Source organism: Aedes albopictus, chromosome 2, assembly GCF_035046485.1.
Source record: "Aedes albopictus strain Foshan chromosome 2, AalbF5, whole genome shotgun sequence".
In the NCBI taxonomy this organism is placed as follows: Eukaryota; Metazoa; Arthropoda; class Insecta; order Diptera; family Culicidae; genus Aedes; species Aedes albopictus.
In genome coordinates this window covers 507,882,692-507,904,490 of record NC_085137.1, presented here as the reverse complement: position 1 = coordinate 507,904,490, position 21,799 = coordinate 507,882,692, and the positions used below count along the sequence as shown (strand labels likewise).

The 21,799-nt window shown below is 42.0% G+C and overlaps 1 protein-coding gene across 1 annotated transcript in view; it reads left to right on the top strand.

Moving 5' to 3' along the window:
- Window positions 1-21,799, top strand: part of LOC109621718 (acid sphingomyelinase-like phosphodiesterase 3b) — a 340,436-nt gene that overhangs the window by 95,171 nt on the left and 223,466 nt on the right. Inside the window, exon 2 of the mRNA XM_029870311.2 lies at window positions 258-1,461. Coding sequence (XP_029726171.1) covers window positions 1,329-1,461 — 133 coding nt within the window. The 5' untranslated portion in view covers window positions 258-1,328. The remainder of the gene's footprint in view (window positions 1-257; window positions 1,462-21,799) is intronic.

Below are 21,799 nucleotides of genomic sequence, written 5' to 3'. Positions count from 1 at the left end.
CGAAATTGATCCACTCTACGAAAATTTCTGAAAGTCTGCCTCCGCGGAGTAGTAAGAACAGTTTTAAGCATTATGAAAGACTCACATTTATCAATTTTCAACGTAAAGTACCATTTCACAAGTAGGTATATTTCTTCATGATCCGTACCAAATCCATTAGGGGTTAACCGGGAGGTCCACTCTACCAAACAATCGCCCCAAATCGCCTAACCATTGCCATCTTATTAAAAATTTATTTCTCTTTCTTTTACTTTCAGATACGCCGCACTCAACCACTCCTACCGAGCGAACCATTATCATTATCGTCAAACACGAAAATCAACTTCAACCGTAAGAAATTGGACCTGCCACTTGCATTCGACAAACAATTCCGAAAGCGCGGGGAGCAAAAACAGAAAAGGAAACACGAAGAGCCTTTTCCAATCCAAACTGGGCCCAGGCCCAAGTGGACGTGTCACGAAGTTGGTTTGATTATTTTTTAATTCCGCGTTGGTGGGGCCCCGTGCCCAAAACTAGTCTCTGAACTCCGGCAGGAGGAAAAAAAAACGAAATCAAAGCTGATACGTGAGCTTGAAAAATTCATAAAGTTTCCTCCGTTGGAGACTTTTTCTTTACGGAGTTGGGCAACTAGAGACAAAGAATCGTTTGAAGGTGCTGGAAACATCCAACAATAAGGTGCGCGTTAGAAAAGTTCGTTTCCGAAGATTTTTATTTCAGCGGCAAAGTGAAAATTGATACTCAAGGAGCAGTTCGTCGCGCAGCTCGTGAGTGCGTGTACAATTTCAGACGTGAGAGTCTACGGCAGGTTCCACGGAAAAGCAAACAAACACGTGCACATAATTGGGGGAAAAGTGATTTCGGTTCAGTTCGTGAGGTGTTGGTAGCCCGCCCGAAAAAAAAGTGGAACAGTCAGCGTAAAATGAGGGGGGAAATAAAGTAATTATATTTACGCCGGCGACCTAACCATTATTCCCACCTTGGCTTCTATTAGGCTGTCAAGGGTGGAAAGTTTAGCCAAACACGTACCCATACTTTGGTCGAACGGAACCGTAGGGGGTGCGAGTGAATTTCCCTCGAGACGCACGCTATCGGAATTCGGAGGGGTCTAATAATCGCGAGACGAAGAAGCAAGCAAGTGTGCGTGAAACAGATGAGTGCCGCGAGGAAAACTTTCACTAGGGGAAAACAATTTGGCAAAGTTGTGGCCATGATAAAGGACTCCAGTGCACGGTAGACGGTACACTACGTATACGCAGCGAAAGGACTCTAAGACTTGCCCCGCGCGGCACGAAACCAACGACGACGACGTCTGCTCCAATGTCGAATGCATGAAACATAATGGATTACCTGGGCAACGAAAAATGGACCTCCATAGACGATTGAAGGTCTTCCGGGTCGTCGCCTTAACATGGGTATGCTTCATTGCAATATACTGTGTTAAACTGACGGAGGCGAAAATAGGTGAGTAGCGAATTTTCCTTCCCTTCCATTGGATTTACGTGTGACAGGACCCTCTCGTTTCAATTTGCTGCCCCAATTTCATGAATATTCAAGCCGGATTGAAAGTTTGCACATTTATTCACCCTCGAGGCAGCGGTTCTCAATGCATCATTATCAATTTACCTAAATCGACGAACGAATCTCCTTCTCTTTACATCAAGAACGATAAAGCCTATTTGAGGAAGATTTTCATAAGAAACTGAGAAATCTTCTTAAAAGAAGATTTAGAAGCATCTCTTATGCAGCTTTGAAAGCTTTTCCGAAGATGCTTTGAAATCATCTCTAAAGAACCTTGGAAGTAGCTAAAGAAGCCGTAAACTTAAGAAATTTCTCTGGAAAAGCTTTGGAAATTTTTCTGAAGAAGCTTTGGATGATTCTCAGGAAAAGCTTTAGAAGTTTCTCTGGATATTTTTTGGAAGCATCTCTGAAGAAGCTATGAAGCCTTTTTAGAAAAAGCTTCTCGGAAGATGCATTGGAAGCTTTTTAAGAAAAGCTTTGGAAGTTTATCTGGAAAAGCTTTGGTAGCTTATCTGAAGAAACTTAAAAATCTTCATTGAAGTACCTGCGAAAGTTTCTCTGGAGAAACTTTAGAAGCTTCTCTTCAGAACCTATGATGGTTTCCCTGAAGAAGCTGTTGGAAAGTTAAAGAAACTTTTCTTACACATGTTGGGCGTTTCTATTAAGAAGCTTTTGTGAACTTATGGAAGCTTGTTAGTTATGGAAGCTTCTCTGAAGAAACTTTGGAAGCTTCTGTGAAGAAACTTTAGAATCTTCTTCGAAAAAGCTTTGGGAGCTTTGGCAGCTTCTCTGAAAAAGCTTTGGAATCTTTTCTGAAGAAGCTGAGGAAACCCTGTAGAAGCATTAGTAGCTTCTCTGAAGAAGCTTTGAAAGCTTCTCTGATAAAACTTTGGAATTGTTTCTGAAGAAGCTTTGTAAGCTTCTCTGGAGAAGCTTTGGAAGCTTCTCTGAAGAAGCTTTGGGAGCTTCTTTGGCGAAGCTTTGGGAGCTTCTTTGGCGAAGCTTTGGGAGCTTCTTTGGCGAAGCTTTGGAAGCTTCTCTGAAGAAGCTTTTTTAGAAGCTTTGAAAGCATTTTGAAGAACCTTTGAAAGTTTCTTGAAGAACCTTTGGAAGCTTTTTCAGAAGATTCGGAGGCTCCTCTGAAGAAGCTTATAGAAGCTTCTCTGAAAAAGCTTCAGACATTTATCTGAAAAAGCATTAGAAGCTCCTCTGAAGAAGATTTGAAAGCTTCTCTGAAGAAGCTTTGGAAGCTTTTCTGGAGAAGATTTGGAAGCTGCTATGAAAAAGCTTGTGAAACTTCTCTGAAAAGCCTTAGAAGCTCCTCTGAAGAAGCTTTGGAAGCTTCTCTGGAGAACATTTGGAAGCTTTTCTGAAGAAGCTCTAGGAGCTTTTTTGAATAATATAGTATAGTAGAAACGGCTAAAATATAAACGACTCATAAGAAAGTGATCATTCTTCATAAATAATTCCAAAAGTCCCAGTGAAGAAACAGGGGTGTGAGCAGTTATAAATTACAAAAGTTCCATAAACAAATAAAAAAATGCATAAATAAATCAAAAGTTTCCATTAATAATTGATTTTTGAGCAATTAAAAAAGTCAAAAATGCAATGAATAAATCAACTGTTGCAATAAAAAAAGTCATTTTTCCCACCAAATAACTTCGAATTTTCCATAAATAAATCCGATATTTCCATAATAAATAAGAAAATTCACAATAAAAAAATATCGAAAAAGCAATAAATAATTCAAAAAGTGCAATAAACGAAAAAATAAATTATCAATAAATGTCAAAAAACGAGCAATAAACGTAAATGTATTTTGAGCCAAAAAATACATAGACCATGCGGCGAAGCCGCATAGAGGATTGAGGAACTGAGGCGGCAGAAGGCCGCCGAAGTTTCCGATATCCGATGCACCGCAACTGCATCGATTCGGTTCTAGGCAAACCACAGATCCAAGAATTTGCCCGGTATAATGCAAACATAGATGTTATCCCTTTTTTAGGTCCGACGAGTGATAGCGAGTTCGGACAGCAAGCGATTCCTCGGTAAATTGCAATCATAGTTAGGCAGGCTTTTCAGTCGTTACAGTCATATATGTGCGATTCAGCATTTCACTGCTTCATACTTTCCTGCATTTGTTTTTCATGTGTAATTAAGTCATTTTTTATTGCATTTTTTGAATTTTTTATTGCTTTTTCGATATTTTTTTATTGTGCATTTTCTAATTTATTATGGAAAATTCGGATTTATTTATGGAAAATTCAAAGTTATTTGGTGGGAAAAATGGCTTTTTTTATTGCAACTGTTGATTTATTCATTGCATTTTTGACTTTTTTAATTGCTCAAAAATCAATTATTTATGGAAACTTTTGATTTATTTATGCATTTTTTTATTTGTTTATGGAAGTTTTGTAATTAATTACTGCTCACTCCCCTGTTTCTTCACTGGGATTTTTCGAATTATTTATGGGAAATTTTGTATTTACTATGGAACGTTTAATTGTCTGCCATAGTAGAAACAGTTTTGGAATTAGATAGGTAACTCAACTCAAAGTAATTTTCGGTACATGAACAAAGTCTGGTGTATCAATATATAAAAAGCAATCCCAAAAACACAGTTGGAAACTCCTGTGGGAAAAACATCCCTTTCCACACGATTCCCATAAACGCTGCTGCCGTCAGTCGTCAGAGCCGTGGCAGCAGCAGCGACGATTGCTCGACAAATAAACGCTTATTGATTCTGTCGTAAATAAGCCCTCCCCGTTCCGCATTCCGACCAAGCCAGGCCAGGCAGGCCTGACAGAGCTTATGTTTGTGATATTTCCCCGCGAACTCTTTCCATTAAAATTCTTTTGTTTTGACTCTGCGCCACCACCGTGCTGCGGTCTTTTCACTTACCGTACACCGAGTCCTCCCCCGGACCAAGAATGATGAAAAAGCGCTGAATAAACGATTAACCACCGTTAAATTCCAAGCCGGCTGCCTGCCGATGGATGGATACCGAGCAGGGCAATCACCGCTGCTTGGTCCGCGGTGCCAGATTGGTTAGCTCTTATAACCGAAGCGGGGATGCCATGCTTAATTATCATCATTCGTTCGTTTATCGCAATTTTTCCAGCAGTACCATCTCGACGTTCTCAGGCTTGATGAACGATAACAACGAGTATGAAGTGTCTGAGTGGAAAACAGGCCGTGGAGGTGATGGAGATTCTTGGTTGTTTATGGTCACAAGCATTGGCAGGTACCAACTTTTATACTCCGTTAACTGTACGCCAAATGACGAATTTTGCTCTGGTTGATTCGACCTTGGTCAAACACTTCCAGTTCTCTTTGACGTTATGTGTCCAGAGGTCCTCCTCAATTGCTAAGAGCCATCGTATGCGTGGCCTGCCACGGATTCACCAGCCTGTCCCTGAATTTCTAATGAATATTATCTTCACCTGTGCTTGATAATATCCGAAATTGGCGCGAAAGTGACCGGCAAGAGCAAGAGTGTAGGAGGTAAAACAAAACCCATTATAAGTGAACTGGTAGATTTTAAAAGTGCGCCACCGATCGAACTCAACCACTGAATGGATGACGTGCGACTATGTTCAACACGTTCTAACTCACGATTGAACGGAGTGATTATCTATTCGTCGAAAAAGGCTCAATACATGTAGCCGAAACGTCAGGTATAGAACATAAATCCGTTTATGATTACGCGAAGACAGGAAGCCGAAAATCCTCGTAACATAACCACAATCACAGTCGATCCCCATACAATATCCAACTTACAGTTACGGCCAAATGCCATTGTTTTCCTTACCGCGAAGTATTGTGCACAGTACCTTACGTTCATCTTTTTTGTAAACAGGGCTAATGAGGTCCTCCAGTCATATGGTTCTTTTGCTTTCCATATCCCATACAAAGTACGGTGAAGTATTTCGTACTCACTTCTGTGTTTCATAAATTGAGTTTAGAGCTCATCTTTTCCAGCAGGCTTGCAGTTATTTGGCTCTTTGAATGCGTTTTAACCTAATGTTGGGGCGGCTTCATAGCTTCCTTCGTCTCACTAATGTTTTCTCCATTCAACAAAGTCGACAAGTGCTCTTTCCATGTGACAACAACCAAAGTTTCAACCGTCAGAAAATTCGCATCACAATCTGATGGAAAGTGGAAGGCGCTTTTTTCTTCTCTTGTCATTGACAGTCTCCTAAAATCTCCGCATATCTTTTCATACCGCTGTGCGCCTCAGCGACGACATTCTCCTCATACTGTTTTTTTCTTTCTGCGGTGAATTCTTCTCTCGGCTGCTCTGATTGATTGGCTGGATAGATCATAGGGAACTGAGGATGTTGTATACGTTGATCTTCTTTATCTGCCAAACAAGATTTTGCCGGTACTAACACTGAACACTGTAAAGGTTACGAAGACGGTCACGATTCGGCCTTTTAATAGCAAACGCGTATATTTGCTTGAGCTTCAAGAACAGTTTATTGAATTTCACGGTGCACGTCATAGTTTAATGTTTCTTATATTTGTTGTCTTTTTCGTTAATTTGTCCGTCTTCTCGTAACAGTATAGTTGTGTTTATGTCCCTTTAAATGAAGTTATCAATTAGGATCAAATTTAGTACTTTTTTTTTTTTTTGAGATTTTACCCTAGAGGGCATTTATCTCAGTTGCTTTATTATCTTCTAAACTATAATTCAAATTTTGTTATAAATTTCAATTTTTCTTACATATTGGAGAACTTTCAATTCGGATTCTCTATTGTTTTTCAAAATATCTTCCAAGCTATCTGACAGATTCACTTCACGTCGTTGTGCAGCATACCGTTGGCAACCGATGAGCAAGTGATGTACTGTAAGTCTCCTGTCACATACGCTGCAAGATTCCGGAGGTTTTTTCTCGAACAGATGCTGTTTCGTTAACCAGGTGTGCCCGAGACGTAGACGTGTCAAGATGATTTGATCTTTCCTGTTGCGCTGATCAGTCCATTTGCTCACTGTATCTTTAACGATTCTGGTTATTTTTCTCGCCGACGTGTCCCACTCTTTTTGATGGGCTTTCCAAATTTGCTCCTTACTCCACCTTACGATGTCTTCTGCTGGTACGAAGTTCGTTGCTCTTCTACTTCTCCGTCCGTTGTTTGCCGCTTGATCAGCCTTCTCATTTCCCATAATTTTTGAGTGTCCTGGTATCCAACAGTAGCGAACATCTTTTCCTGCAGCTACTCTCTCCAGTGCGAGGATGAAAGGGTGAGTAGAATTCCCTGCCTCTAGTGCTTGAAGGCAACTTGCGGAATCAGTGAACACAACAGATTTACCCTCCACTAATCTGGTTGCTTGGGCCAAAGCAGCAGCCTCAGCAGAGAAAACCGAGCATTGTTCGGGAAGACTGGCTTCATTAACGACATTTGGTCCGATTACACCAAAGCCAACTAACCCTTTCGCTAAAGACCCATCAGTATACCACAGATTATACCCTTGATAGTGTCGGTAAACGTGCTCTCAAAAAATATTCATCGCTAACTGAGGCATCTGCCCTGCTTTTATCTGTGCTTTTATTGTCCAATCGATTCTTGGGTTCTCTTCGTTCCATGCTCTGCTCCTTGACCTTATCCGCTTACATACCGGTGGCAGTGTTTTTCCTGTTAAAGTCCGAAACAGGTCATTTGCTTTACACCAAAGTGTGTTGGAATACGATGGTGATTGTTCACGAATGGCGCAAGCTTTTTTAACGTATGTTAAGGCGACTTTGTGTTGAAATGGTAGGCAACCAGACTCAACAACAAGAGGCAAAATGGGGCTAGTTTTAAGGGCACCGAAGGCTATCCTTAAAATTTGATTATATGTGGGTGCCAATGTCTTTATGTTTTCTACCCGAAGAATTTCAATACCGTATAGAAGTTTCGATGTTACAATGGCATTCCCTATGTTCAACAGAGTTTTACGGTCCGCTTTCCTAGAGATGGCCCTCAGCAGGTTCAGACGACTCCTGCAGTCTTCTTTCAACTGCTTCGTTGATGTATTGAATTTTCATTTTTTGTCAAAAAGAACACCCAATACTCTTACAGATTTTGGCCTCGGTATTTCGGTATCATCCAACATAATTTTGACTCCCTCCATGTGCCAATTTTTATGGCGTTGCATTTTGCAACAATGGATGGTCCCAGATTTTGAAGGAGACATTGCAAATCCGATGTTATGTGCCCATTTTTCCACAATTGCTACTGCTTTCTGAAGCCGTTTCCGCAGAAATCCGACACGTTTACCAGTTGAAACGATTAAAATATCGTCGGCATATAGAAATATCTGGACGTTTTTTGGAGCGACAGAGAAAATGGAGTTCATCACCAAGAGGAAAAGGGTTACAGATAGCACTGACCCTTGCGGCACACCGTTATCTTGTTCCGTTTGCTTGGATAAATATCCTGCGAAGCTAACTTTTGAAGATCGTTTCTCGAGGAAGCTAGAAATGAATTTATTCATCCGTGTACCGAGTTTATTTTTCAGTACGGTTTCCATAATGTTCCGATGCCAGACCCTATCGTAGGCTTTGGTGATGTCGAGGGTTACGATTTCACAGTGTTCTCCCTTGCTTGCCGCAGTTGATATTATTTCGTCCAACTCGGCAAAATAGTGTGCTGTCCCTTTTCCTTTCCTGAAAGCGAATTGTCGGTTGTGAAGGCATCCATGATCTTCCAGGTGCGTAACTAGTCGGTGGTTCACCATACGTTCGAAGGTTTTTGATACGCAACTTGTGAGGGATATTGGTCTGAAACAGTGAGCATCATTTGTTCTTTTGCCATTTTTTGGAATTGGTATGATGATGCTCTCCTTCCATGAGTCTGGGATTTCTCCACTGTCCCAGATGTGGTTGAAAGCCTTTAGAAGACTCATTTTGCAGTGAAAGGGTAGATGTTTGAGCATGGGATATCCTATTTCATCGGGTCCGACTGACGATCCTTTGGTGCTCTCCAATGCACGGAACAGTTCATGGATTGAAAATTCTTCATCCAGAATAGTGCTACCGCCAGACTCTAAGTCAAGAGGAGTTTCTTCGCTTTTCCGTTTTTTCCGTAAAAATTCTTCCGAGTATTGAGATGTCGCGGAGGTAGATGCAAAGAAGTCTGCAAAATGGTCTGCTATTGCAGCAGGATCGTTGCAGTGCGTTCCGTCAATAATTAGACCGGGCCCAGAAGTACGTTTTTTCCCACACAGCTTGCTAAAGCTCTGCCAAAGCTCGGAAGTTGACGAGTCGCTCGTGAAAATTTCCTGGAATTCAGCCCAGGACTTGGCTTTGGCGTCTTCCACTTTTTTCCTAGCTTCATGTTTCGCTGCGTTGAATCGCTGCTTCGCTTCAGCTTTGGCTGGATCATCATCTTTCATTTTTCGTAACCTTCTCAGGGCTTTTCTCCGCTTCCTAATTACTTCTTTGACTTCTTGGTTCCACCATATTTGATTTCTCTTCCCATGGATTCCTTTGGTTCTCGGAATCGTTTCAAGCGCTGCCTCGTTGATTGCTTCAGTGATGTCAAGAATGTTGGCTTTACAATTAGGGGGAAGCTTCTGAGAAACAATTTCCTCAAACCTGGCCCAATCGGCATCTTTGTATATCCACCTCTGCTTTGACCGTGATACAGCGGAAAGGTTGTTAGTCCTGATGTAGATTGGGAAATGGTCGCTACCATGCAGATCCTCTTCACAATACCAATTGAATTTAGTTGCTATGGAGTTTGATGCAAAAGAGACATCTATAGCACTGAAAGTGCCTGAGGTACAGTGATAGTGGGTTGGAGATCCGTTGTTCAGTACGAGAAGATTATTTTCAACAGCCCATTCCAACAATTTTCGCCCACGTTGATTGGATTGGCAGCTTCCCCAGACTTCATGTGATGCATTGAATTCTCCGCACAGTAGGTATGGTGGTTCGAGTGTGTCTAAGAGATCTTTCAACTTACCAATTAGCTCCTGGTTGTTCAGGTTATGAGGCACGTAGATTGAGACAACCGTGATATTCCACGGCTTCCCGATACGAGCGGCACAAGCATGTAGATCGGAGTTATGTTGGATAGCATGGAACGGAATGTCCTTGCGAATGCCGAGGCCGGCGATGCCGTTTCCTAAACTTTCGGGGCGGCTGCAGGTGATCCATTCGTAGTTGTTTTTAAGTAGGTGGTCGGTTCTGTTTGTCATCATTTCCTGAAGACAAATGGTGATCGGAAGTGCTTCCTCCACCATTTTTCGGAGCTCGCTGAAGTTTTTCCATACACTACGCACGTTCCATTGGATGGAGAATGACTCATGGATTGGCGTGTTACACGAAGAACTTGCATCTGAAGTATTCCGGGGAGATGGTATCTGGTTTTCTGTAAATGGATGCGGCAGGACGGGAGGAGTATGTTCTTCTGATAGATTGGATGTTGTACTTGCCTGAGAAAAGCACAAGTTCTCCGCACCAGCTGCCGCCATAGGAATGTGAGCATCTAGGGTCAGGGCTGGTGCGGAGACATGCCCGGGGTTTACGGACCCCACTCCGATGTAGTTTGCAGCTATGTTGTTTTCTACGCGATCTATATGGTTGGTTGATATACCTGAGCAGGTGTTCGATGCTTGTGGTTGGTTGCATTCCGCACGTTCTGTTGTTGAGGGTTTTGAAGCGAAAGTAATTTGTTCTCTGAATATATGAGTAATGGTACTTGACTGAGAAAAGGACAAGTTCTCCGCACCAGCTGCCGCCGTAGGAATGTGAACATCTAGGGTCAGGGCTGGTGCGGAGATATGCCCGGGGTTTTCGGACCCCAAACCGGTATCTGGGATGGCAGCAACTTCTAAACGACCAGGGTGGAAAGACGCAGCTTCCGGATTAAGGTTTGTACATTTTGACGACATTCGGCAGTGATTTGAAGATAGTAGTGCAGAGTATTCGACTATTGCGGGAGCTTCTTTGCTGGAGACAGCCGCTTGTGTCTGCTTGACAGACGGAGGCGTGTTGGTAGCAGAAGAAATTGGTTCAACGGCTAGCGATAAGTATATACTAGTGTTAGGATTTGAGCTGGCTGGGGATTTGTTTGAATTGATTGATAGGAATAAATTTGGGAGGGGAGAGCGATTTTCAGTGCATATTGTTTCAAGATTTCGTCGTATGGGCTGCTCACCGGCTGCAGAGGAGGGTACGCCATCAACGGGTTGGGGTAGGACGTCCCGGATAGTTTTCCCAACCTGCTGCGCTTCTCTTGGAAGTGAGGGTGGTACTACACTTTCCCACTCCTCAAACCGGGCGTTGATGTTGTTGTAATGGGGTGTGGTGTTGGTGAAGGTATTAGGCGAAGATAATGACGTGGATTTCGATTTAGTGTTTGGATCCATCTGGGGGTGGATTGCGAAATCGAATAGCATGCTCCTTCTCTGGTTCTGATGTACCAACTGCTTCCTGGGAGGATTGGCTTGTCGTTCGTCTGGTCATGTACGGGCTTCTCGAGTTACTTGAGGATTTTTTAGAGGGAGGTGACATTCCTGTATGTTGTTGTTGTGGATGAGTTGTCCTTTTCGATTTCTTCTTAGTTGTTCCTTCAACTTCTGATTCGCTATTTGCCGACTCGTTTTGTTTGTTGTTTGAATTATCGAAAAACTGCTTCATGTTTTCTACCTGTGCTTCTAACTTTGCGATCTTCGTATCTTTTTCTCGGATGGTTTCCAGAAGTTTATCGATTTTTTCGTCCTTCTTTCTGCTTTCTTCCATGAATCGGTCCAGTTTGTCCTCTATGGCTTCTTTTCGTTTCAATTCCTGTTGAAGTTGCTCAATTTGGGTTCGCTGTTCTTGCACTTGGGCGGAAAGGGAATCAAACCTAATTTGATCAAGTCTGGGTTGGGCTGCGGCTCGTGCGTAGCTCCCGTTTCCAGACTCGACTCTGTTACGGGCCTCGGCGTAAGAAAGATTGTAGTCAATTTTTGTACGGATCACTTTTGATTCTGTTTGGTAGAATTCACACTGTCGACTACTGGGAAGATGCTTGCCTTCGCAGTTTCGGCAGAAAGGTTCTTCTTCGCACACTTCCCTTTCTTCGTGGTCTTTCGAACAGTTGTAGCATAGCTGGGGATTGCTGCATCGTTGTCGTGGGTGGCCATATTCAAAGCATTTAAAGCACAACATTGGATTTGGGTAGTAAGGCCGCGTCTCAACGTTGAGTAATCCGACCTTTACTGATTCTGGGTACACGGGTCTGTTGAAGGTCAAAATGATTGCTGGGGTGTTTTCCTTGTTGCTTTTCTTGATTCTCCTCGCTGCGATCACTCCTTGATGTTCAAGTTCTGCTACGATGTATTCTTCACTCTTCGTAATCAGATCGAAAGTTGATAACACACAACGGCTAGAATTCAGTTTTGGGTGCAATTTTATCTCTATTTCGGTACCATCAAACAATGTCGTCATTTTTAGCAGTTTTTCCACTTGGGCGGCCTTTCTTGTTTGCAGAACGTAACGACTTCCCTTCATTTCACTTTTTGCATGTTCGATTGGTCCGACGGCGTCCTCGATACTCTTCCCGATAATGAAGGGTTCGATCGGCAGGTTACGTCCTTCTTTGCCTGTAAGCAGCAGCGTGGTTAGAGCTCCAAATTCATTCCTTGGGTCCATGTAGCTGGGCAACCTTCTACCATATGACCCACCGGGGTCGCCTCCGCTAAAAGAGGCCATCGGAAGTTGAAATCAGGCTTGGTGGCCCATACGTATGAAACTTATGCTATCGCCTATTTAACCGCAGAAGTTGATAGCAGTCCCCGGGTAGAGGTAAAATACTGACGATCAAAACATGATATTGGTTTGATTGATATAAGAGATAAAAGATCTGAAAATAATATCTGGAAAGTGTTCCTGGAACATCTGAACAATATCAAATTTTGATATTTCAAGATCATACGAATAGCTCGCTGCTATTGGTTAGATCTTACAAAATCTAAATATGATTTGATGATGATGTTCCAGGAGTAAATTTTTGATTTTATTTTTAGATCTTTTATCTCTTATGTCAATCAAACCCATATCACTTTTTGATCTCTATATCAAAATATGCTATCATTGAGCTCTTTTCCTCTACTCGGGTCACCTGCTATCTACCCCAGTTGCGGTGAAGGGGAAGAAGGGGAGGGGATCACTAGTTAAACTATGCGTAACTACGTTGCACTTTGTTTCTCTTTTTATCACTATCACAGATTCGTCACAGGGTTCGTCGTCTAACGCGTTGCAGGTCTCTATGACTCTGCGCACTAGTTACCGGGGTAATGGAGGCGCACGGTTCTGGATATGACTAGAACGGCACCTCTCTATTCCTGATACCCTGGTATCAGCTGAGCACTGCTGCGTAACCAAACTACGCTGTAACACGTGATGTCACCGGTGACGTTACACTACTCGCGGAACTTGGTTTGCCCGATGGCGTAGCACTAGGTCCGGGTGGCGTAGCACCGCTGCGGATTGAACAAAACGAAATAACTTTGGCACTGGGAGAAGCTGATTGAATAACCGATTGCTTCGGATACTCGACTCGAACTGATTTAGTACTCAGTTGTAATAAATGCTTACATATGGATTTAGAAACAAATGATATGTTTACAACTTTCAGAATAACTAATTCTAGAATAACAAATTCAGTATATTCAATTGTCTGAAAGAGTTCGTGTTTTTAACCCGTATTGAATGTTTGGTGTCAATTTTCCCTCATCTTCGTTCCAAACAAATTCAATTTTTGATGTGACGATGACTGGTTGGAAGGGTGGTGAAGGAAAACGGCTGACGGGTTTGACAATCTATTCTGCTGGCAGATCCTTCGGATGCGCGTGTATTCTGGCTCAAACAATATTTTTTTAGGCGCACAGCATCATTACTTCGGCCAGACATATACTAGCATCTTACCTGAAAGAGCTGAACTATTCTCATGGCCGGTGGATGAGCAGACCTTGAACGGTTGTTCAAAAGCGCATCGCAATCGAGTTGCCACAATACGGAAGCCAAATACGGTGGTACTTTTCACACGTTGTGGAAACAGTGTGTTTGTGCAAATTCGGGAAAAGCTCAACTATTTCCTCGACAACGGATGGGCGGACCATCGACGGTTGCCCAACAACGCACGTTGTGGAAGTCAGTAGCAGTGTTGTTTTTTTTCGCAAGTTGTGGAACAGTTTTTCGGTCTAATTAGGCGCACATTTCGGCCAGACATATACCAGCTTCTTACCTGGAAGAGCTGAACTATATGGTATGTGGGGGCAAGATGGGTCAGGGGGCAAGATGGGTCAGTACCGTTTTCAACCGTACTATATATTTTTTTAATCTTTCAATAATTTTCCCAGATGAACGAAGTGGATACACAAAAAAGTGATATATTGTTTTAAAAATTCTTTACGTTCCTTGCACAGAAAAAAATAAAATATTTTTTCGTTATACTCCTTATGCTATACATTCCATATAACTACGTGTATTGTGTAGACGGGGCAAGATGGGTCACCCGAATTTTTCGGTATGTTTGCATAGTTTTTGAAAATGTTTTAATCTTCATTGAAAGGCTATTCTGTGACCTACATTATCGAAGCAATTAGAGCACTTAGAGTTTGTGAAACTATTTTTGAAATTTTCCTACAAAAAATATAGGTTTTCAAAGTCCGTTCATGGCTACCTGAACTAAAATCTTCTAGTTCTGAGAATAATCTACCGATATGTTTCAACACTTTTTTATGTAATCTTTACGTCTGTGAAGCTTAGATGTATAGAGAAAAAATAGAAGATATAGTATTTTTTGTTGGAGAAAAATCGAGTTTTCTGATAGCTGACCCATCTTGCCCCCAAAAAAATGAGGTGGGGCAAGATGGGTCATGTTTTGAAAATTGCTTGTCAAGAAGCAGGTTTCAAACTGTATGACCTTTCTATACTTTTATATCATAGCTGACTAGTGTATCTGAGAGTCGTGGTAGAATACAGAGAAATGCGCTTTATATTCAGACAGTTATAGGGGTCCATTTCTTAGGTGACCCATCCTGCCCCCACTTACCATACTTTTGGCCGACGGTTGAGCGGACCACAAACGGTTGTCCAACAGCACATTGCAATGGAGTTGCAGCAACACGGAAGCTAATCTCGCAAGCTGATTTATGTCATAAAGCTTTATCGAGTCTTCCCTCATCTGACGTACGATGTCATTTGGATTGGTGCTTTTATACGTCAGCGATATATCATCCGCAAACAACGCGGCATCTATGTAAGTTCATTTTCGGAAGATCGTTCACATAAGGTACACCGGGGCAAGTTTAAACGGGTGGGGCAAGATGAAACAAGGAGTTTTGAAATAGATTTCAATAAAATTTAGAAATTTGTCCTTCGCTGAAAGATTGTTTGAATCAAAAACTATGTGTTATGGCGATCAAACTGTTTATCATCATTAGAAAACATCATGTTAACCCGCTGTTTCATCTTGCCCCACCCGTTTCAACTTGCCCCGTTGTAACTTACAGGAGAAATAATAGGAGGTCCTAGGTTGCTACCTTGTGGAACGTTACACCGTTATTCTGCGCTGAGAACTGTTAGCTTCTTTTATATACACAAACTGACTTCTTCGAGTTCCTTGAATTTCATAGTAATCTAATTTCTGGAGTAATATTTTATGGTCTATAGTATCTAATGTCTTTTTAAAGTCTTTTTTAAGTACTCCAATTAGCTTCCGAGAATCCATGGCATCGTAGATGGCATGAATAACTCACTGGTTGCCGTACGTGTACTGGAACCGGTCCTAAAAGCGTATTGGTGACTGTACATGGCGTTGTTCATTTGTTGGAAACTTTGGAGTATAGCTGCGAGTAGTTTTCAATTAGTTTTCTCAGGACAGACAATACAGATATTGGCCGGTAGTTGTTGATATAGATTTTAGATCACGATCAATGGATAGGTGTCACACGTGCAATCTTCAAACAACCAGGAAAGACTCCCGTGCTAACAGCTACGTTGAAGACGTCCCGAATCTACATTGAAAAAGTTCGATGATGATCCTGTCCATAAACCACGTGGTTTTTTTATGACTTCTCAACCACCCCCCCCCCCCCCCCGCGTGGTCATTAGTCCATACAATTTTTTTTATTCGTCCATACAAAATGCTCATTGGCCGAACACCCCCCCCCCCCCTCATGACCACGTGGTTTATGGACAGCCCCTTATTCCATCTGATCCACTGCTTTTTTTGGCATCCATATTTCTTATCTCAACCACGACCTCTTGCTCACTAGCCGGTCGTATGAAAATTGAAGTATTGAGAGGCGTAAGCGTATCGATACAACAAGGATTTACATTTTTCGCCGAGAATGTCACATGCTTGTTGTGTCGGTTGAAGCGGTAGCGGTAGCCGATAACGGGGAGTCATGTACCGTTTCGCACACAGTATATTACAGTCATTTGACATGTTCCAGATATCATTCGACATGAAATGGGGCACGTTTGGTGAAGCACTTGATTTGTTTCAATGAGCAGATTTTGTGTATGATGAGAGGCTATATTCTCCGTTTCTGAAACGAAATGGTGCGAGAAGTGTGGAGAATTATTATTCATTGTCTAATCTGGTACACTCAAACCTCCATTTAGGCAGGATCCATTTAGGTAAAATCTATTTAGGTCCCTCAATTTAGGAAACATTACCTAAATGGAATCTGATTGTGTTCAGAGCAGTTAGAAAGTTTCAGATTAGGGATAAGGGTGGTTTACGGGAAATAAGTTTCAAGTGGAGTTAAGGTGAGTTCAGGGCGTGCTCAGGGGGGGAGCGATGAGGGGAGTTGGAACTGTTGATGGTTCCTAAAAAATTTCTTAGCATAAGTCATCGAATCTACATGCAGAACTTCTATGCTTGAATGATTGAATAAAGATCATGCTTACACAGCCACTGTGTGGTTAGTTCAATGTTTGTTTAAGAAGCTCTAAGAGCTCCTTCGAGTATAGGTCATCGGATCTACAAACGTAATCAGTCCTGAATCTCTTCTAAAACCGCCGGAAACGTGTATAAAACGCTTTAAAGCGCCGCTGAAATCTCCCTCAAACTCATCTAAAAGTAGTGATGCAAAATGTATTTTCAGACTCCCCTCAAACGCACATGAGACCTTCAGAAACCCCCTAAAATGCCTGAGTAACACCGCTGAAACTAGCTTAAAATCCTCCGAAGCTTCTTGAAATGCCTTCGAAATCCCCCTAAAACCCCTCGAACCCTATGTAACGCACCTAAGACCCTCAGAAACTCCTGAAAACTCTTACGTAACGCCTGCGTTACGCCTCTTAAACTCGCCCAAAATCCCCTGAATCTTTCTGAAATGCCTTTGGAATCCCCCTGAAACCCCCTCGGGCCTCATGTAACGCACTTGAGACCCTTAGATACCCCTGAAAACGCCTATGTAACGCCTGAGTAACACCTCTGAAACCCTTTGAAGTTTTCTAAAATACCTTCAAAATCTCCGTAAACTCCCCTGCGTTACATGGGACCTGAGACACTCAGAAACTCGTTAAATCGCCTACGTAACGCCTGGGTAACGCCTCTGAGACTCGCCAAAATTCTCTGTAGGTTGCGTTGCGTTGCGTTGCGTTGCGTGGTAACGGAGTAATTCGTAGATTGCATACTGAAAGTTGTCATGTTAAAACTTTAATACTCCTATTCTGATTGCTTATGGAATGCTATTTGGGAAGGAATAGCTATCCAATCAGAGGTTGAAGTGAAAAAGACATGAGAACTTCCATTGCCGGCCACGCCCATCTTCTCCGTTACGAGGATAGGAAAGGATGTGATGATATGACACCTACTTTACAAGAGGTCAGCGACTCACCGACACTCCCATAGGTGTCAAGGAGTTGGATATTTGGAATGAAATGATTGGGGAATTACTATAAGCGAGTGATGCGGCAAGATTCAGATTGTGTAAGTGTATTTGAGTAGATCATGTAGATGTGTTGGTGTGAGTGTAAGTGTTTCAGTATATTTAAACACCAACGTTGGGAGTGACGTAGCTAAGAGATTTTGTCACTCCATGAGCCTTTTTGTTCCAGGGATGGGGCACAGGCATTTACACTGTGTCCTGGCTAACAAGCCTAGGCTTAAGCGCCATTGATCGCTCTCTGAAACGATAAGAAATGCGTTATGTGGATAGGAAGGGATAGTATGGAGTGGATGATATTTATTTATCGAGATGCCAGCGACTCACCGACGCCCTCGTAAATAAAAAGGAGATGGGGTGTTGGTACGGGAATGATTTGGAATTCAGTATGGTTAAGTCAAACTACTGAGTTATTATAAAACTATATACAACTTATGTATGGTAATGGCTCACTTAAAAATCTGTTCCACATTGGAACGAACTCACCAAATTATCTGGTTGCACATCGTCCAAAGCATGCACAATTTCCTTCCAAAATATCCAAATTCAATGTCCGGTATCCTCTGTTCCTCCGAAACGTTCCATATTTTGCCGAATTCCTCGCAGTAGCCGTTCAGCAATTCCCCTCAATTAAGGGAATAAGTGCGATCGTGTCTGGTGTTTCTCCGCCTTCCGATTTATTCCTTCCGGCGGAATAATAATCCTACCATCCGATGATTGTTGGATGTAGCAACTAGCAGTTGTACTATGAGCCTTCAATCCTCCCGTGGGATATCATTTGACCCAAATAGCACTGAGTTCGCTAGATCCAGATGATGAATCAGGAGGTAACAGTGGTTCCGAATCCATGATGGGCGGCTGTGAGGTTGAAGTTTTCACATTTGCCAGTCGCTCGTCAGAATAGATTTTACGAAAATTTTGACATTTTTCGAACCACGTGCGACCGAACTTTAGCGCTCGTAAAAAACACTTTGTTTCATTTTCCGTAGCACTAAACAAATTCACTAAATCACTATGCAAATTCTACAAATGTTAGTTTGAAATGGATCGAGCAAATTAAAAAATTAAAGGATGAAAAAAATGACAGCCGAATTTTTTTTTGCGACCGTACGCGCTCACAGACTGCTGCGATCTCTCCTCGCCAAAATTCTCTGAAAGTTCCCTCTAAAACCCCTTGGATCCCTATGTAGCGCACCTCAGAAGCACCGAAAACGCCTGAGTAACGCCTCTGAAACTCGCCAAAGATCCTTTTAAGCTTTTAGAAATGCCTTCGAAATCCCGCTAAAACCCACTTGTATCCCATGTAACGCAACTAAAGCACCACCCCCGCCCCGCTCAAAAACGCCCATAATGGCCCCATGCAACACCTCTGACCCCTCTCCATCCCCCTACAGAAACTCCCTTCAAAGTCCTCTGAAACCCCGCATGACCCCCTTCCAATCACCAGGCCACTCGCCCTTCTCAAACTTTTTTTGCAATCTCCAAATCCATTTAAGTATTCAACTTAATCCATCTAGGTAAAAATTCTATTTAGGAAATCCCGACTCATTACCTAAATGGAGGTTTTATAAAACACTAGTGTACTGTTTGTGAAAAACTTTTGGTAACTGTGTTAATGAAGAGGCGGAAAATAGAGAAAACATCAACACTATTACATAACCTTTTTTTCTACTGTTCAGTTCAAACAACATTAATTTAGGTCCAGAATTTAATAAAATTTCATTCGGTAACGGAGACCATACAAACATTCTGCTCTTTACTGCACATCGGGTATTTTACTGATCGGGTTCTATTTAGCTCGTTTTAACGTCTAAACATTGGGATGTCTTGGAATCATAAGTGTTAAAACGATCTTATCTGTCGTTTCCAACACAACCGAAGTATTTCCCTCGTTAACATTTAAAACAGTCCGGTAAAAAAGCCAATCGGAATATACCCTCGACCTCGAAACTTTGTCCATCATACTGTCACAAAACTATAGGGCGATGACAACGCAGAGCCGCCTGTTCGAGAGCTGCATATGTGTCACCCTTATCCATCCATAGCGAAGGTAGCGGAGGCTATAGTGGAGGCAGCAGCCATCACGTGCAGCAGTACAAGTGAGTTTTAATGGAAGCCAGAAGAGCAGTCGGTAGTGGTTTTTCGAGGAACCACCAGCTGAAGAAGACGTAGCAGCATTTAATGTAGGTCAACCAGAACACGTACGTCTCGTTTGTCGTGTATTCAAGGAAGAGCACCCCCACCGACCGTCATCACCGACCGCTGCCATTTCCGCCATTCGATCCGGTTCATTAGGTCCGGGGAAAATGGCACTTGAGCGCACAGGATTTCTGTTATTTGGAAAATGGATTCCGTTCGGGTTTGTCCCCGTACGTGCTGTCATAGGTGTGTGTACAAAGGCGTCTAGTCGTGAGAGAATATTGGGGGATGTTACTCGAAATGATGTTCTTTGAAGGGCAATTATGTGATTTAAGACAGACATTCTTTATAGCCAGGCGTGACGAACTGTTGAAGTTGGAAACAAAATGAGACAAAATAAAATTATTTTAAATTTTGAATAAAAGTCTTTGGTCCATATAGCTGTAGTGGTTAATCAAACCAAGACATCTCCAGCAAGATCTTGTTGAATATCCGTGGCAGATTTTTTCAATATGAACGATAATTTTTACTTTCTCTGTAGAGTGTATCCAAAAGAGTCAATAAGCTAAAAAAATCTATCCGTGGTTAACACGAACAGCAGAAGATAGGCTCAATGTTGAAGTCAACTGGTGAGCTCGTTCCATGTAAACCTTCACTCAAATATTCCCCCATTAACTAGTTTTAGAATTTTTGTGGCTTTTCTTGACCAAAATATTGGAAAATTCCTAATGTTTTCATTTTTTTTTCAATTCTTTTATTTTTTTCCAAATCCCGTTTTCAATCAAATGCTATTGAGTAGTTGTTTTGACGTTAAGGTGAAACTTCGAGAAATCCCATTGCAGTTTTGCATGCAATTTTTAGAAGCACAAATCTGACGAACGAAGCACCGAATCAAGCAGCACTTGTTTATCCTGGTTTTGCTCACTTATAAAAAGAGGCAGCTTTTCCAAATTTAGCGCATTTTTTACGAATTTTCAAGATTGGTGGTCCTGAAACGTGAGCAGCCATTTTTGTATTCTCTGAGGTTTCTCCTTAAATGTAAAAATAATAGGTTTAAAAATCAGAAGAAAAGCTAAGACATATGAGAATCTCAGATGAAAAGAAGTGAAGTGTCCATTTTGTCCATTTTGAGCAAATTTCAAGCTTTAAGGAACTTTTTTTCATATTATTTTTACGAAGATTAGAAAAATTACAATAAATCGGAGGAAATTGTGCTGATTCTTAAACTTCACACAGTTTGTATGGAATGAAAAATTGGTGAAACTTCACACCTCATTAACTCGGAAGTGGGTTTTTGTCACTAACACCCCTTTGCTTCTAACCGCCTCATATGTTAGAATGTTTGATTTTTTTCTTAGTTATATGTAAAAAATTCGTTCATTCGGTCAAGGTGACTTGCTCCCAAAGTGCACACAATGTCAGCACAAAGTGCCAATTCCGTAAAAATGTGAGAGCACACCCAAATGCTTGGTTTGTGCTTTTTAGCTCAACCCAGCAGCGTTAACTCGCTTGCACCGAACGAACGAATGACGACGACAATGAAGTCAAGTCACCGAAATGGAATTAAAAGTATCTGCTCCATTTAATTAATCCTGTGTGAATGTGCAACCTCATCCCGCACCTCCCATCCGGACAGCAAATGAGCAGCTGAGCTTGCACCCGGAAAAAAGAGAATTCCAAACCATTTCATCCCGAACCCGAAAGCTGCTGGAAGAATTTCGTAACGTTTGTGAAATGGGGCGTCGTTGTCGGAAAAACAGCACAAATGAGAACAACGGAAGGGACGAGCGCGGGCGGTCTGGTCAGCTCACCTTGAAATTGCTTGTGGCGCTGAATTCCAAATTTAACTTGCTGTTCTAGCGAGAGATAACAGCTTACTCAGTGGTACATTGTTGGAGTAGGATATCACCCTGGTCTTTTTGTGATGATGAGTTTAAATGAAATGCACTATTGGAGTGAAATGATCCGCCTTTCACAAATTCAATAACATTCCAGGGGCCAAAAACAAATCCCATCTATTCAATACCCATGGTGAATTTAAGTTTTTCAAAAGATCACATTGTGCCGGGGCCCGTGGCGTGGTGACTACACTACGTTCACTTCATAAGTGGATGGTCATTAGTATGGGACACGCTTGTATGGAAAAAATAAATCCTCGCTCCAGTCGACTTTTTGGATCCCATTTAGGTCCCATATGAACTGTACAAAATTTCAGCGCAATCGGTGAAACTATAATTTAGCGCGAGCGGTTCAAAGTTTTCATAG